Source organism: Parasteatoda tepidariorum, chromosome 9 (genome assembly GCF_982258835.1).
Source record: "Parasteatoda tepidariorum strain Cologne lab strain chromosome 9, Ptep-v5.0, whole genome shotgun sequence".
NCBI lineage: Eukaryota > Metazoa > Arthropoda > Arachnida > Araneae > Theridiidae > Parasteatoda > Parasteatoda tepidariorum.
In genome coordinates, this window is record NC_141763.1 from 78955001 (window position 1) to 78970591 (window position 15591).

The following is a 15591-nucleotide window of genomic DNA, read 5'->3' on the forward strand; positions in this document are numbered from 1 at the left end:
CAAATAAACTATCTCAGTTTGAAAATTTCGCAACGGAAAGTGCTTAATCCGATTAAATTTTCTGATATGTCTCCAAAACATTTAAAAATAGCAGAAACATCAGCGGAGAATGGTTTTAATATTTTCTTTCATGTATTACTGACTGATCATGAATTTCCACACATCTTCTATTTAAGCTGCTCAATTTTTTTTTTAAAAAAAAGCATGGTTTTGTAAAATGTGAACTATCATCTTCAAAGTGAATTTGATTTCTTTTTCTCATGTCGTCGCCTAAATTTGAAGTGAAAAGAAATATTTTCATGAGTGGTAATGATAAAAGACATTTTAGAAAAATCAGACATTAATTTCTCTCTGAAAAGCTAATGGAAATACACATGACTTTGTTTTTGTGAAGACAACATAATTTAGATTTTTGTAGGGTTGAATTTTAGGCATGTTATATTTTTGAGATTCAAGAGCGGTTTTCATTTGGATTAAGTGTGGGCGAGCGAGATGACTAGAGTTTGAAATAGTGGTTTATATAGTGTTAGTTTAATCCTAAACTATTGGGTGAACCGGAGTGGCTCAGAAGATAGAGCTTTCGTCTCCCAATCAAGCGATCCAGGTTTGAATTCAAACGGTGGCTGGTTGCTGCCGTCTCACACCTGCCACAGTAATGTCGTAAAATATCATCAGTGATAAAATATTCTCATGGGTAAGAATCCCCTTGCCGTCTGGTTAACCGTGAAGGTTTTTTGTAGGTTTTCTTCCCCACATAACGCAAATACGGGTTAGTACCATCGAAAAGTCTTCCACGAAAGCTAATTTGTCCTTGAATCATGAGTTCTTTTGTCTTCTGGGCTCGGTTCAAACTTACAAGGCTACTAAGTTGAACAATTTTAGTTGTTAACTCAGAATTGGGCCGGCTGCTCAAACAATAAAATAAACTATTATATGAATTAAAAAGACAATTATTATGATATATTTAAAAGATTAAAACTGTGGTGTGATCGTTTTAATTTTACTTAGTATCAAAACTTCCTGAAATAAAAATGTAAGAAAAAGATAGATTTATTATATTGTTACCTAATAAATGATTTTGAGCAGTCATGGCTCAGGCGATAGAGCGTTCTCCTTTCAATGAGGTGAACCGGGTTCGAATCCCTGCATCGACTGTTCCATACGAATTACCCTTCCGGCTTGCACTGACTACAGTGCTGACGTGAAATATCCTCAGTGGTAGACGGATCATGAGTCCCCTTGCCATCAGGCTAACCATGCGAGGTTCTCGTGGTCCTCCTCTCCATGTAACGCAAATGCGGGTTAGTTCCATCGAAAAGTCCCCTACGAAGGCAAATTTTGCAGAATACTCGATCCAGGATTTCACGCGTCTTCTGGATTGGGTTCAAAATTACAAGGCTACGGAGTTGATCATTAGTTGTCGTAAACCCATAAAATTGGGTCGGCTGTTCAACGACGGTTATAAAATTATAAAATATAATAAATGATTTTAGCGTGATATGTAAGCATAATTTTACGCTTTGTCACCCTTTCACCAGTGCCAAATATGGAATTCTTACAGTTGACTATGGTACCCCGCACTGTGTGGTAACTTAGACCACACTGTCTTCTATTTTTCATACTTTAACTATATTTTGAAAATTTTTCATAGATGCACGCACATATTGCAAGTGAAGACGTAATCTTAACAGCAATTAATCAATAAAATAAACCTTTTCAAATTGAAAAATATATCAAATTGAAGAGTTTAGGACGGTTCTAATACATTCAGTTCTATTACAAATAAAGCTTCTAACTGCGAATATTGTTTTGAAAAAAATTAAACTTATGGTTCTAATTTTTATATGATCTTACGAAAATGCTTTTTTATAACTATTTCATTTCAGAATAAAAAAGAAACTTATCTTTTTCACCTACAAATACAAATGCTACCACAATTTTATACTAGAAAAATGCTTGCTTATTAATGTATGAGTTTCTGATATTACAAAATTATACAGAAAACTGAAATTGAGAAAACTTATATTTGGCCGAATGTCGGATAGAAATTTCATGAAATTTCAAGATTCCTCCTCCAATATTTGCGAAATTTTTTATTTCCAAGAACTTTTGAAAGAGCAAAGTCAAAATCAATACTATCATTTTTCAGAGTCAACAAGAATAAGATAGTTTTTTATGTCTTTCCATGTAGGGTGATAAAATTCTTGATTTCTTATTTGGCTGTTACAATTTCATTTTATACTACCTTAGAACTATTTTTCCTTCAAATCTAGAGAATAAAAGATTTGTGGTATTTTTAAAATTTCAAATCAACTTTGTTTAAAAGAGATAAAATAACTTTAGATAAGCTTAGAATTTTTTATGAGGAGTTTCTTTTACTTTATAACAATCTAAAACATATATCGAAAAATCCCTTTTTTGTGGTTTTCGCATGTAGTCTACTCAAAGTTAATCATAATGGAAACTTCTCTTGTGCTTTTGAAATTGCGATAGTAGGCCTTAATTTTATGATGTAACTCGATTACTTCTGTAAAGGTACACTGTTATTTTGTATCGTACTGTTAATTTGTTAATTTTATTACTTTTCTCGCAATGTTATGAAGGATAAATACCAAAAAAAAAAAAAAAAAACGTAAATAATTGTGCTAGATGACCTACTTTAAAATTTTAACTATATATTAAAATAGTGGAATAACATATTGTAAAAGATCTGCTATGGTATCAGTAACATAACAGAACATTTAGTTTGTTATGCAATGTTAAGATAGATAATGAAATACAACTTGCGATTGGTATTCCTTCAGAAATAGAACGTTATTTTCATTACAGGCATGATTTTGTAACAGTTTAAAGCATGAAAGAATGAACATTTTCAAAATTAAACCTTAACTCTATCTTTCACAATTCTTTGCAGTTTACTGAGTTTAAAATTACTGATTTATTTTCAGATAACTAACATTAGAAATACTTATAAAGTTGCTCATAATATTTTTTACAGATCAAAGGTTGTTAAACATCAAAATACATACCATTGAGCCCTCATCTATGGAGTCTATACTGAGTACAGTGATATGGAATTCAACGATCGTGGGAGAAGAATCTAAACTCAAACGAAAACAAAAGTGTTTAACAGCATGAAAAAGCAGTAATATAATAAATATTCAAAACACTGAAACTATAACCGGTTATGTTTTCATAATATCATACTGCAGTGGTTCTCAACCTTTCAGTATTCGCGGCCCAGTTTTCAATCATAATTTTCATCGCGCCCCCCACTTACAGTAAAATATATACAACAATAATGTATATTGAGTATTTTGAATTCTGTAATTAAAATATTTTTAACTAACTGCCAAAACAAAAGTAAAGTAAAAGCCAGCAGCAATTGAGATTGTAGAAACTATGTTTGGGGTTAATTTTTCAAAAGAATTACAGTCCTCTTTCAAATGATACTGTTGCTCGTCGAATTGGTGATACAGCTGGAAATGTAGTGTCAGCTTTTCTCGATGTTGCGTGACAAAATGTTTTCAATACAGTTTGATGAAGCATAATAAAGATGCTCATTTAATTGCCTATGTTTGATTTTGTGATAATATGTTAGTAGTAAAACTACTTTTCTGCAAATCAACAGAACTTAGAACAACAGCGCTAGCATTATGCTATTTCAAATGAAGTTATGAATGAAGCACACATAGAATGCAAAAATTGCATCGGAATATGCACCGATGGTGCTCGTTCAATATCCGGAAGGTTCGAAAGTAACAAGCTCTTGTAAAAAATCGCCTCAATGCGTCTGGACACATTGCATGATCCACAGAGAAGCTTTGGCTTCGAAAGAAATGCGCCCTGGTTTAAATATTTTGTTAACTACGGTTGTAACGATTGCAAATTATATAAAAATGAGAACCCTGAGATAAAGAAACTTTTCCGCTCTTTGGGCCCAAGGAAGTCACTAAAAATTATTAATTTCTTTTTTAAATTTAGTATGTTTTGATCAAATAAGGTGGTTAAGCCAAAGGTGGTCAGTGCTTCTAACGTAGCCCTACCCCCAAAGTAAAATTAAATTTATAATTTATTTTGAATCATAAGACGTCCCTGCTGCATTGTAAATCTTGTATCTGAGGTGCACGAGGCTGAATTGGAATATATTTCCTAGAATGGCCTCCATTGTATGAGGTGATTTAATTTTTTGCAGTTGTAGTTCTAATTTCCGGGAGAGAAGATATTGTAATTTATATGTGTTTAAATTCTTAGAACTTTGAAAGCTTATTTCTTTTTCTTTAACCACATTACTTTAATTCTAATTAATCTATCAGATTAATAGTTTTAAGTCGTGCAAATGGTGATCATATGCATGTTCCTAAGGTGTCGCTACCCCGGTGCCACCTTGGGGACACAGGGGCCACCTTCGGAAACAAACGAGAAATCTATAAAAGAGTTCATTATAAATCATTACGTAGCATGTTATTTCTCAAAGAGGAAGGATTGAATTGAATGCCAATTGATTTATTTCATTTTAAGCAAATGTGGAACTTTGGTATTTTTTAAACTTTTATTATATTTTGACGTTCTCTGCACTTTAGTAGAGTTTGCGATATTTTGTTACAAGTTTTTTGTATTGTTTGTATTTTAAAGTAATTTTTCCGGTATTTTTTTTCCTGGTAGTTATGAGTGTTTTTGTGGTCGATTCTGGTATTTTCTTGTAAATTTGGGTATTTTATACTAGTTATGGGTTAGGTTAGTTAACTCTAGTATGGTTATTTAACTCTTGATAGTTAATCCTTTTGAAAAAATTAACTCAGTAACAAAAATTAAAAGAATCGCTAGTGACTTCACACAAGAATTATCAATGTAAAATCAATAGACAAATTATACACTTTAAGAACAAATATCTTTTTTAAAATCGGGAAACTTTAGTTCCTATTAGTAAGACACTTAAAGTGCCTTTTTAAAAGACGTTTGCCAGTCCAAATGTTTTTTCTAAGGATAATTTGAGTAAGTGAACAAGTGATTTCAATATATGACTCATCTTTGGAACCTGTGGGAAACCTTAGGCGCAGAAGCTACAATTTTGAAATTGTACTATAAAATAAATGAAATTTTATTTTACAATTAAAAGTATGCGTGATATATATTAGAGATAGGTGTAAGATGCTACAAAATTTTTTTCAGAATCACAGACTTAACCAGAAAATTAGGAAAAATCTTCAAAGCAAAGCCATTTTTGGCTCCCTACCTTAAGTTTTGATTCAATAGGTTGTTTCACTTTAATAAGTTATTATATATGTCGAAATGTATTTTGTTTTCTATGTGTATGTGCGTTTTCCTTTCATGCAGTTAATCAATTTTTTTAAATAATATTTTCTCTTGAATATTGAATAATAATTTTAAATAATATTTTCTCTTGAAAATCGAGAACAAACACACATTTTAAGTGTTCTGTTTTATGTCTACAAGACGTTATATCCTACTTAATCGCAAAATTTGTAATTAACGCTTTTAACCTATATCGTACAGAAAGCTAACCCGTCAATTTTTGAGACTATAATACTCTAAAAGGTCTCACTAATTAGAACGTAGTAACTTTACAGTAAGTAGACTCTAATTTTATTTCCGTAGCGGATCAGACTATTAAAGGGAATGGAATTTTAGTGTTCAACGTTTATTTATACTTAATAATCTTAAGGTATTAGTTATTTGATCAAATTTTAATTGATAATGAGTATGAACGTAAAATAAATTACTAGGGCTATTTTGATAATTATATTTGACAACAAAAACGTATGGCTGCTTAGGTAAATAGGGAAAATGTTTTCTTTAATGCAATATTTAAAGTATTATTTGCATCTTATATTCTACAATATCCAGAACAAAAACATTCTTTGTTTGTGAAGTTAATGCTAAAAAGATCGTAATTTAAAATTGATAAGCAGTATTTACGTTTTATAGACACAATTACAAAATAACAAGTTAATAAAAAGACAGATTTTTATCCCAAATGGGAAAATTCGTACAAACTGTTACAATGAGAGAAAGTCTATAACTTGAATAAATTTAAAATTAATTTTTAAATTAAAAGATTTTATTCTGATATATATATATGATGCCTAACCTAATGATAAACTTTGAAGTCTAGGGTCTAAGTTTGTCAGTCCTTTTCACGATAGACTGTTCAGTTCACGTGACTTCTGAGTTAAAATGAGGGAATTATTTTCACTTCATTTACGCTGGGAAAATAATCTTCACTTGGAGTATTATCTCCACTTCGACGAATTCATTCGATTGCCTTAGCATTCCGGAAATTTCAAACTACGAAAAGCTGAAATAAGATTGTAATAGTAACAACATTCCGACGAGTGAATAGATATATTTAAAATAGATAGTATATATTATATAAAAAGTCATAAGAGATATACCTATAACGTCAAGATGTTTTTATGCACTTGTTGGATATCTTGAAATATTTTTTAGATTCGAATTTTTTCATGTTCTGAAAAAATTTGTTTGAATGATGGGGCATAAAATCGACTATAAATATCTCTAATCAAACGTAGTTATAATGTTTTTATGATGACTTTAATTTTATTGTATAATCTATATTTAAGATATTTTAATAAATCATTACAAATTAACAAAATAAAACCTTAATTTTTTATGCATTTCAGAAAAATTTTAGCCCGCTTTGTAGTAGTTTATTTCAGATATTTTTTAATTTGCAGGGTAAAATCCTAGCAGCATGTATCTACTTTTTAATGTGTTTAAAATTTATAATATAATATAATATTAGAAATTAATATATTATTTGTTAAAAGTTAGTATAATACGAGGGCTGTTTTTTAAGTAAGGGTCGTTTTGTTGATTACACTAATAGGTTACTCTTACGTCACAACGAGTGCTTGCGTCGTGTCCTGGTATTTCTTGGGTGCAATTGTGTTCAGTTACAACTGTGTAGATAAACTGTACGGACAGTTCTGTATCTTTAAAATGTTCAAGTTTAAGAAATCGCCCACCGCGTATGAGGTACTGTCAGTGGTGCGTTTTTAGTCGACAAAAAACCTGTCAGCTGCATACATTCACCGGCAGATTTGTGAAGTTTACGAAGCTTCCTACTGGCATGCTGACAGGAAATTTTGCTACTTCATAGCAATGAGTCTCTCCACAGCTCAGTCCCGAGCTTTATTGTACTCTTATGGCTGGGAAATTATGTACTGCCTCTCAAATTACCCAGACCTTGTGCTAAGTTTTTTTTCATCATCTTTTTCGATGTTTCAAATATCATTTTATGGACAATCAGTACAACGAGGACTAAAACGTGAAAACGGTAGTGACCTATGGTGGCAAGTTACTATGATGAGGGTATTCTAAATCTAGTTGTAAGTTACGATAAGTGTTTAAGAAAACTTGGCAACTATTTTGGAAAAAAAGAAAAACGAAACGTATGTAGAGTCAAAAAATAAATTTGCGTCATGAAAATTTTCTTTCGTTTGGTTTTTATTTTCAATTTGCCCTTACTTAAAAAACAGTCCTCGTATATGTTAAAAATTATTATAATAGTATAATATGTTTTGAAAATAATTAGTGTAATAATAGCCTGAACAATTTCTGCGTTTTCTTGAAATTTTAGCTTAGATTTCTATATTTAACGAACATTTCAAAATGCTGAATTTTTATAAAATTTAAGTTAGTAATTTATATGAGAAACTCTTTGACGCAGATGAGAGGCCTGTGTCTTTTTTTATACATTTTCCTCTGTTTCCTCTGTTTTCCTCTGCTCTAATTACAAGAAAAAGTATATTTAGGTATCTTTCAATTATAAAAATGAATACAATATTTACTAGAAAAAATCTGTTGAATTATGAGAATTATATTTGTATCAAAATATAAATCTCATAAAAGGTAGTATGAAAACATTTTTTGTTCACACCCAAAAATTTATCAATAATTAATTTTGTAAATTAAAGAAGTTTAAATGATAAATAACTGTGTCTCTTAGACCTAAACAGCTGAAAATAAGTGCAAATTTGAAAAATTATTGTTTGGAAGATGCTAGCTTTAACGCAGAAAAAGGCGCCTGCGGCTCATGCCGTATTTCACAAACATAAATTATTCAAATTCTAAATATAACATTTTCCACTTATTTTGACTTTAAATAATACAAAAGAATGAAAAAAGTATGAAAATATGTTTAACTAAAATTCTGCGTTACAAAGGTAACATTCAAAGTTTACTTTTTCACACAATTTATCTATGGAGTTTGTATTTGCAAAGTAGATCTTAATTTTTTTCACAAAACTTAGCTTGAAATTCGCGTATTTTATGCAAAAATTTAAAATTTTATGCAAAATTTTCCAACAAATAAAAAATAATGTAATTCAGTCAGTATATATATAGGAATCACTTCATGATCTTTGAAAATTTAAATCTTATTTTTTGGCTTTTTATTTCTTAAAAATTTCCTAGAGAATTTTCTTTTAATATCTATGATTGACCAAGTATAAGAAATCAGGTTGAAATATATTGTTTAAAATTTTGTTGATTCGGAGAAAAAATAAACATGAAAAAAAAATAGAATGTTTAGAGATCAGGAAACTCAGGATCAGACTAGGATTTTTATCAAAAAATAGTTGCTACAACAGAGATTCCAGTGATCTAAATTATGGAAAAGAAATTGAAATTTTAAGTGTAAAATTTACCCCCGCAAACGAGAAAATAAGCTAATTGGGTATAATATGAAAAAAACACAACTACTTCGATTTAGTAGGAACAACATATGACGCAATGCTAAACGAATGGAATTTAGTTGTTCTTTATTTAGTTATTGTTATTAGTAGTTGTTGTTATTTGTTTTAGTTGTTGTTGTTTATTTAGTTGTATTTAGTTTCAATAACTTTTCTTTATAATGCAATAAAATCTGGCGAGCAGCTATTTAAACGATCGAACACTTCGTTTGTTTATTTGTGGCTTGAAGTTAGGCTCGCAGAAAATGCCGTTCATGGGTTAAATTTAGTAGGAACAACACAACCTGTGACGTTGGCTATATTATACCCAATTAAAACACAGTATGTAACATATTATAAATAGAAAACAAACAAATATATTACCATTTTCCTTTGGAGGCTGCAAATTATCATACTCATCTGGATTATCAGGTAAAATACTTTTGAAATCTAAGCTATTTAACCTAAAAAAAAACAAAGATGAAAATTTTCTGCTTAGGAATATTTGCAATGATGATTATAAAAATAATAGACAGATATTACAAGAAATTTTAGTTAAAAAATGATATTAAAAATTAGTAAGCTAGAAACTTTAGATATATATAAATAAAAAATAAAATTAGATCTAAGAATTATAATTTAAAAAGTATTTACCTAGAATAATTTCGTTTATAAAGGTGAATTACATTTATATATTGATATTTTAAATATAATTTAATTACAAGTTTAAAATTAGAGAAAATCTTCCATAAAATATTAATTTATGTGAAACACGAACTGTAATAAAAATAGTGAAAATTTAAACAATTGCAATGATATTTTAAAATTTCATTTTTTTAAAAATTAAAACATAGCTCTTTTTTACAACATTTATTTTAAAAAATTTTACATATAAGGCACATATTATAAAATAAACATTATTTTTAGAAAATAAATAAGTATATAAAAAATTAACTTTTAATGAAAGGCTGACCTAACTTAAATTGAATGTTACAAAATATATTAATTTTGTACTAAAAAAGTCGAAATTTCGGACTGTGAAAAAAATTGCGTATTTTTTGAAATTATTATTTAGAAAGTATTGACGTAAAAATAATTAAGATAGGGAGTTGAATTACGCTCAAAAATTGATTTTTGAAAATATAGTTTAGTTTGAATTACAGAATTAGTAAAAAACCTCCCATAAAAAAGATGCAATATTTAATTTATATACATTCAAAAGTTTAATAAAAAATAATACATATTTTATTAATTGCAAGTTTGTTTTAAAATTATATTTAAATTTGAAATTAAATATGCATTCGTTCTTAACTAGCATTTGCCTTGACGCATCAAATAAATGTTAGAAATACTTAGACAGAGACTTTAAACTTCTCCAAGAAAGTTTTTCATATTTTTTCTTTAGAACAAATATTATTTTAGGAAACTAGTCACGTGAGAGAATATTTGATGAAAATAAATTGCTGACTCTCGAGAAGACATTCATTGCAAAATTTATCATAAAAAATTAATGAAACTACAACGAATGAAGAATACTTCAGTGGTAATGAAGGATGTTTGAAGAGGCTGTTTTTTTTTATAAATTCGTTAAATTACAGTCGAGATTATTCTAAAGATAATTAAGTTATTTTAATGTAGTTAAAAAATTTATTCTTGATGAATTGAAAGCACAAGCAATAATAATGAAGAGAAACCGGATGCTTGTTTAAATTAGATTTTCCACTTATTTAATCCTTATTTTTTTACGTCGAAAAAAAAAATGGTTTGAAAACTAAAAAGTGAAGCAAAAATCTTAATTCTTGCTTAAAACCCAAAAAAAGCTTTTTTTTTCTTTTTAAAATATGTTTGATTAGCTTTAAATGTTCAAATAAAAATTTGTATCAGTAAAAAATCAAATTACAAAAAAATTAGTCGTAAATTTATTTAAAAAATTACCTCTATCACATTCTCTCAATATTTTTTTTGAAAAATAAATCGTTTCCGTACTTAAAAAGTTGAAAAAATTCAATTGGTTTTTTAATTCTATACAGAAGAATGGATATGTTTTCTATCCTTCTTTTTTATGATTAATGTTAAAAAAAGAACTTTATAAAAGTCAAATGATTTAATAATTTTTTTTACACAAAACGATTTAATGTGAAAAAAAAAGTTTCAATAATGAACTTTTATTCATGGGGAAAATATTTTCTAGCCTCGCATCAACTAAATTTCTTACTGAAACTTTTTAATAAAAAAATGCAGTATACACAGGGGCCTCCATGACTGACCATTCAGCCAAACCGTTCGTACACTGTAAAAAATACTGTAAAATTTACTGTTTTAAGCCAGTAGCTGGGTTTGTTCTGCAAAAACGTAAAATTAACGAAGAAAATTCGTAGAAACAACGGTTTTTTACCGTACAAAAACAAGTATTTTCCGTAAGAATTACGAAGAAAATTTGTAATCAGATTGTATTTTTTCTTTTTTTTTATCGTAACAAAGCAAGTTTTTATAACAACAATTAAAAATAAATCTGTTGCCTCATTAGACTTTTATCATGTGGGAACAAGTCTTCTCTCTGAAAGTTACACAGTAAATCTATACTCAATTCAGACATGAACATTTCACGTCGGCAGAATTTCGAACTACCAGTCATCGCTGGGAACCGAACCGGGAGGACTTCATTGTGAGGTGCACGCTCTGTTCCTTGAACCACTGCGGCTCTGGTGTTTTGTCATGAAATAGTGATAGTGTGAATTTTGCGTCAATGTTGTATCAATTTGGACAAAAATATTGAATCGCAGTTTTATATGTACGCGACTCAAATTTGTAAAGTAATAGCTAAAAGGTAAGAGCAAGTCTAGATAATAATCGTAAAAATTTTAGAGAAAAGATAAAGTTATATCACGGAACGCATCTAGTGTGACGAAAACTAGAATTTTAACTGACGGTTTAAACTCGTTTGTAATAAGGGTGAAAAATAAAGAAAAATTGTTTTATGATCAGAAAACCTTTAAACCAATAAATATACCGCAAAACAACGGATATTTTTTACAGTGTAACGGGCAGGAAGCGGGTTCGAATTCCACAGTAACCTTCAAAGAATTATTGTGATATCATTCGTTAAATTGAGCTATATTGAGCAGGGGCTTACAACATTGTAACAAGCATAAAATCCTGCATATGTCAGTGTAACTTATAATAAGTAAAGAAATGTCCATATAAAACAAGCAATTAAATTTAAACATTTGATTGTTGCGATTTTGGAAAACTGGTCGCAGCTGATCCAATAAGAATGTTTGCTAATTAGAAATCGATTTCATTATTCGTTAATCCATTTTTGACCAAAAGTGCTTAAGCGCACCATAGCAATAATTATTTCTCATTAACACTGTGAGGTATACTTTTTACTCATTTTTTTCTTTACTATTGTTAAGGATTCTAATGCCATCTATAAATTATTAATAATTCAATTAGAGTAAGCAGTTTCTGTTGAGAACTTTTTTAACTATTCGCGATCGCAGCGAACTATAGGGGGCGTTGTTGTATGAGGCTAATACCTGCAATTTCTATTTGAATAGTCATTCAGTTACTCTACAGATGTCTTTAATGTAGCGTGTAGCATTGTAACGTTCCTTCTTTATTGTGGCTTATTAAATTTAAAAAAGAAAAATGTTTGATATTCTTTCTTATGCAAACGAAAACAAAATGGTATCTCTTTTTTTAGAAAGGAAACATCAAAACACATAGGAAAAATATTTTTAAATAAACAGAAAAAATATGTATCTTCTTATTAGAGTTAGAATCTAATGCCTGAAAAATTGTTTTACTAAATTTAATGATATAACATGAAAGGCCTACTTCAACTTTTCATTCCATAGTTTTAAGAATCATATTACCTCAAACATTAAAATAAGCAAAAAGTATACATAAGCCTCATAATTTTGTATAATTTTATTTTGTTAAAAAAGGTTTTTGACAAAATTTTTTATCGAAATATTTTAAGTTTCAATAAAAATCGTTATTTAGAAATTAAAAAACGTGAAATAAAGAATGCTTACGAAGCAAAAAAAAAAAAAGAAAAAGAAAAAAAAGAAGAAAAAAGAAAACACACACACACACAATTTTAAAAATTCTTCACATTAAAATAAAAAACTTTCATGTTTTTTTTTATTCATAATCGGACATAGAAAACCATTCTATAGAGAATTATCGTCAAATAAGATAAAAAATATTTTCAAGTAAAATTTTTTATTTTATAAATTACAACACTTACCTGCTTTGTAAACCCGGAGAATTCCAAAATGATATGTTCTTCGATTTTAGACACCATTTTTTAGTGCTACGAAAATGCCTCTTTGGGATTTACCAAAAATAGAACAAGATGCAATTTTATTTTTTCAAGAGCGAAATATTTTGCCAAAAAAACGAAAATGTACCAATTCCCATGACATCTAGGTAAACGTACTTTTTGGAAATGTTATTTCATTTGGAATCTTATTTATTAGAATTCATATGGTGGCAGCATCAGGTGAAAGAAAATAGAGATTGTTTTGAATCTATGTTAAACTCTATATCGGCCCATTTTCCACCGAAATCCGATTCACTACTTTGATTTTAAATCAGTGTTTTGAATTTTGAGCGTGTTTTGTTTTTAAATAAAGTGTTTTATTTTATGATTTGTGGCAAAAATTTTAGGTGTAGATTGGCGGTAGGTGTAGATTGGATAACATAACATACAGCAAAATTTTATAGTTGTAAGATCTCGATATGAATTTTAATATGTGGCTTAAAAACTGAATAACTGAATTCCAGTTGAAATTATTCTTTCAAAACTAAAAAATACTTGCTAAGAAAACGATAAAAATGTATTAATAATCAGCACAAATGATACTGTTTCAAGTAATTCGGATGATTATTTATTGTTGTTTTCTGAATTATATAGATACAGAAATGCATACTATTCTATAAAGAAGAAGAATTACAGTTCTGTACGCTCTGAATTCACATTTAATCATTGGAATGAAGAAAGCAATGTTGACTTCACTTTAATTTGTAATGAATTGAAGACAGAATAATGTTTTTTACAGTAATGCACACATCTGTAACAGTATGCGATCCCGAAATCGGAAGTTATCAGTTGCAAGTTTGTTGATAATAGAAGTTAAAAATTATTGAGGAATTTTCTTTCAAATGTTTGGCGTGTTCTGTTTCTGAACGATTTACCAATGCTCTGACAAGTTTTTTCAAGTTCTTCGGCCTTTTCCTTAGGGAAATTTTGCTTCTTAATTGCTGCTTAGAAAATGTCGTCTGACTCTGCTAATGATTCTGATAGAACTAAATGAAAACTTAATAAATAAATGCCTGATATTTTCAGGCTCCCGCTAGAGGGCGTACTCAAGCGTTGCGATCTCGAATTCTAGTTCCGTAACTTGAAATGGTTGATGATAAATTCGACTTTTGAAAATGTATATTTATTCTCTTTGAGATTAATCATTGTTTATGATGGATTAAAGTTGTAATTTTTGTAAATGAAATAAAAATATAACAAATTTCATTAAAAAAAGCTAGCGTTCAACTAAATAGTTTGTCCATTGTTTTGGCCAATGGTGCAAATACTAACATTTTTTTTTTCATAAGTAGAATATTATTTTTCATGCACGAAATACTTTTGCCTCCTAATGAATGTAATTAATAGAAATTTCAATGGAATAGTACCACATTGTATAAAATTTCTATGCTTGACCTAAAGAAGGTTAAGAATATGAGCCTATTATAGTTTGTATTTCTTTTAGAATTACTTGGAATATTTCTTAAGGACTTAGCATTAAAGAACTCTGTTGTCGTGTAGAAACTATACATTTTGATAGCCCTAAAACCCGGCAGTCAAAAGGCTACTTAAAAGTTGAAATTTCTTTTGTAACAAAAGCACAAGAAAAATTGTTAGTTTCTTTGGAGTATCTATAAATAACTAATACAAAATCCATAGTAAACTATTTTAATACTATTCTTATCATATTTTCTTTTTAGAAAATGTGAAATGCAATAATTATCATTAGCATATATTTTTTGAATCTGTATAAAAAATAAAGTTAATAAATATGCACATTAAGAGACAAAAATTATTTTTTAAATGAATAAAAAATTATAAAATTCTGACGAATAATTAGATACGTGCACTTTAAGAAGAAGAATTCCTCCCATATCCACCCATGTGATCTATGACGTCAGCGCCAGTTAATCTTTTTCAGCAAAATGGCGCATTAAAGATGAGCTTTGTTTCTTTACATAAGTTTAGAATGTTAATTAATTTATTATGTTAATTAGAAAATTAATTAAATGCAAAGCTGTGTCGCACATCGAATTAGTTGAAACATAATTTTTTTCTCGTCTACTTCATTTACTTAACTTAGATTTATTATTTGTTTTAGTACTTTAGTGTAACATTGATATATTTTTGTTTTGTGTACCTGGCAACTTTGATGCATAATTAGTTTTTTTTTGTCCCACATGGCGTCGTGCCTGTTTCTGTGTTAAGTCTCGGTGTAAATATATAATGAAGGAATTGAGATATTTGGAAAAAAAATCTTTGTGAAAGAATTTAGAATGTGTTACTAAAGAGAACTGATACTTGACGGGCATGACTTACTCGAAACAGTATGAAAAGAACAGTTGTGAACGTAAGCAAAAGTCACGTTTCAACAACCAATCAGGATCGAGATATTCACACTACATCACTCGCAGGTATCCCATTACCAGTGCTGCCAGGTGCCGATAACCGTTTACCCCCAGATAGCGTTGTAAAATCCACCAAAAATTTAAAGAAAACCCCAAAATTTTTAACTTAATGTATAAGTATTAAAAAATAGTACAAAAGTTAAATAATGTACAGAAA

General features: G+C 28.9%; 1 protein-coding gene across 3 annotated transcripts in view; it reads right to left on the reverse strand.

The window, feature by feature from the left end:
• LOC107443275 (glycine receptor subunit alpha-2) overlaps positions 1-15591 on the reverse strand; it is a 113766-nt gene that overhangs the window by 7801 nt on the left and 90374 nt on the right. For all 3 annotated transcript variants that reach the window (XM_043044577.3, XM_071186509.2, XM_071186510.2), the window contains exons 3-4: positions 9102-9181; positions 3030-3100 (exon numbers count right to left, since the gene is read on the reverse strand). In XM_043044577.3, coding sequence (XP_042900511.1) covers positions 3030-3100; positions 9102-9181 — 151 coding nt within the window. The remainder of the gene's footprint in view (positions 1-3029; positions 3101-9101; positions 9182-15591) is intronic.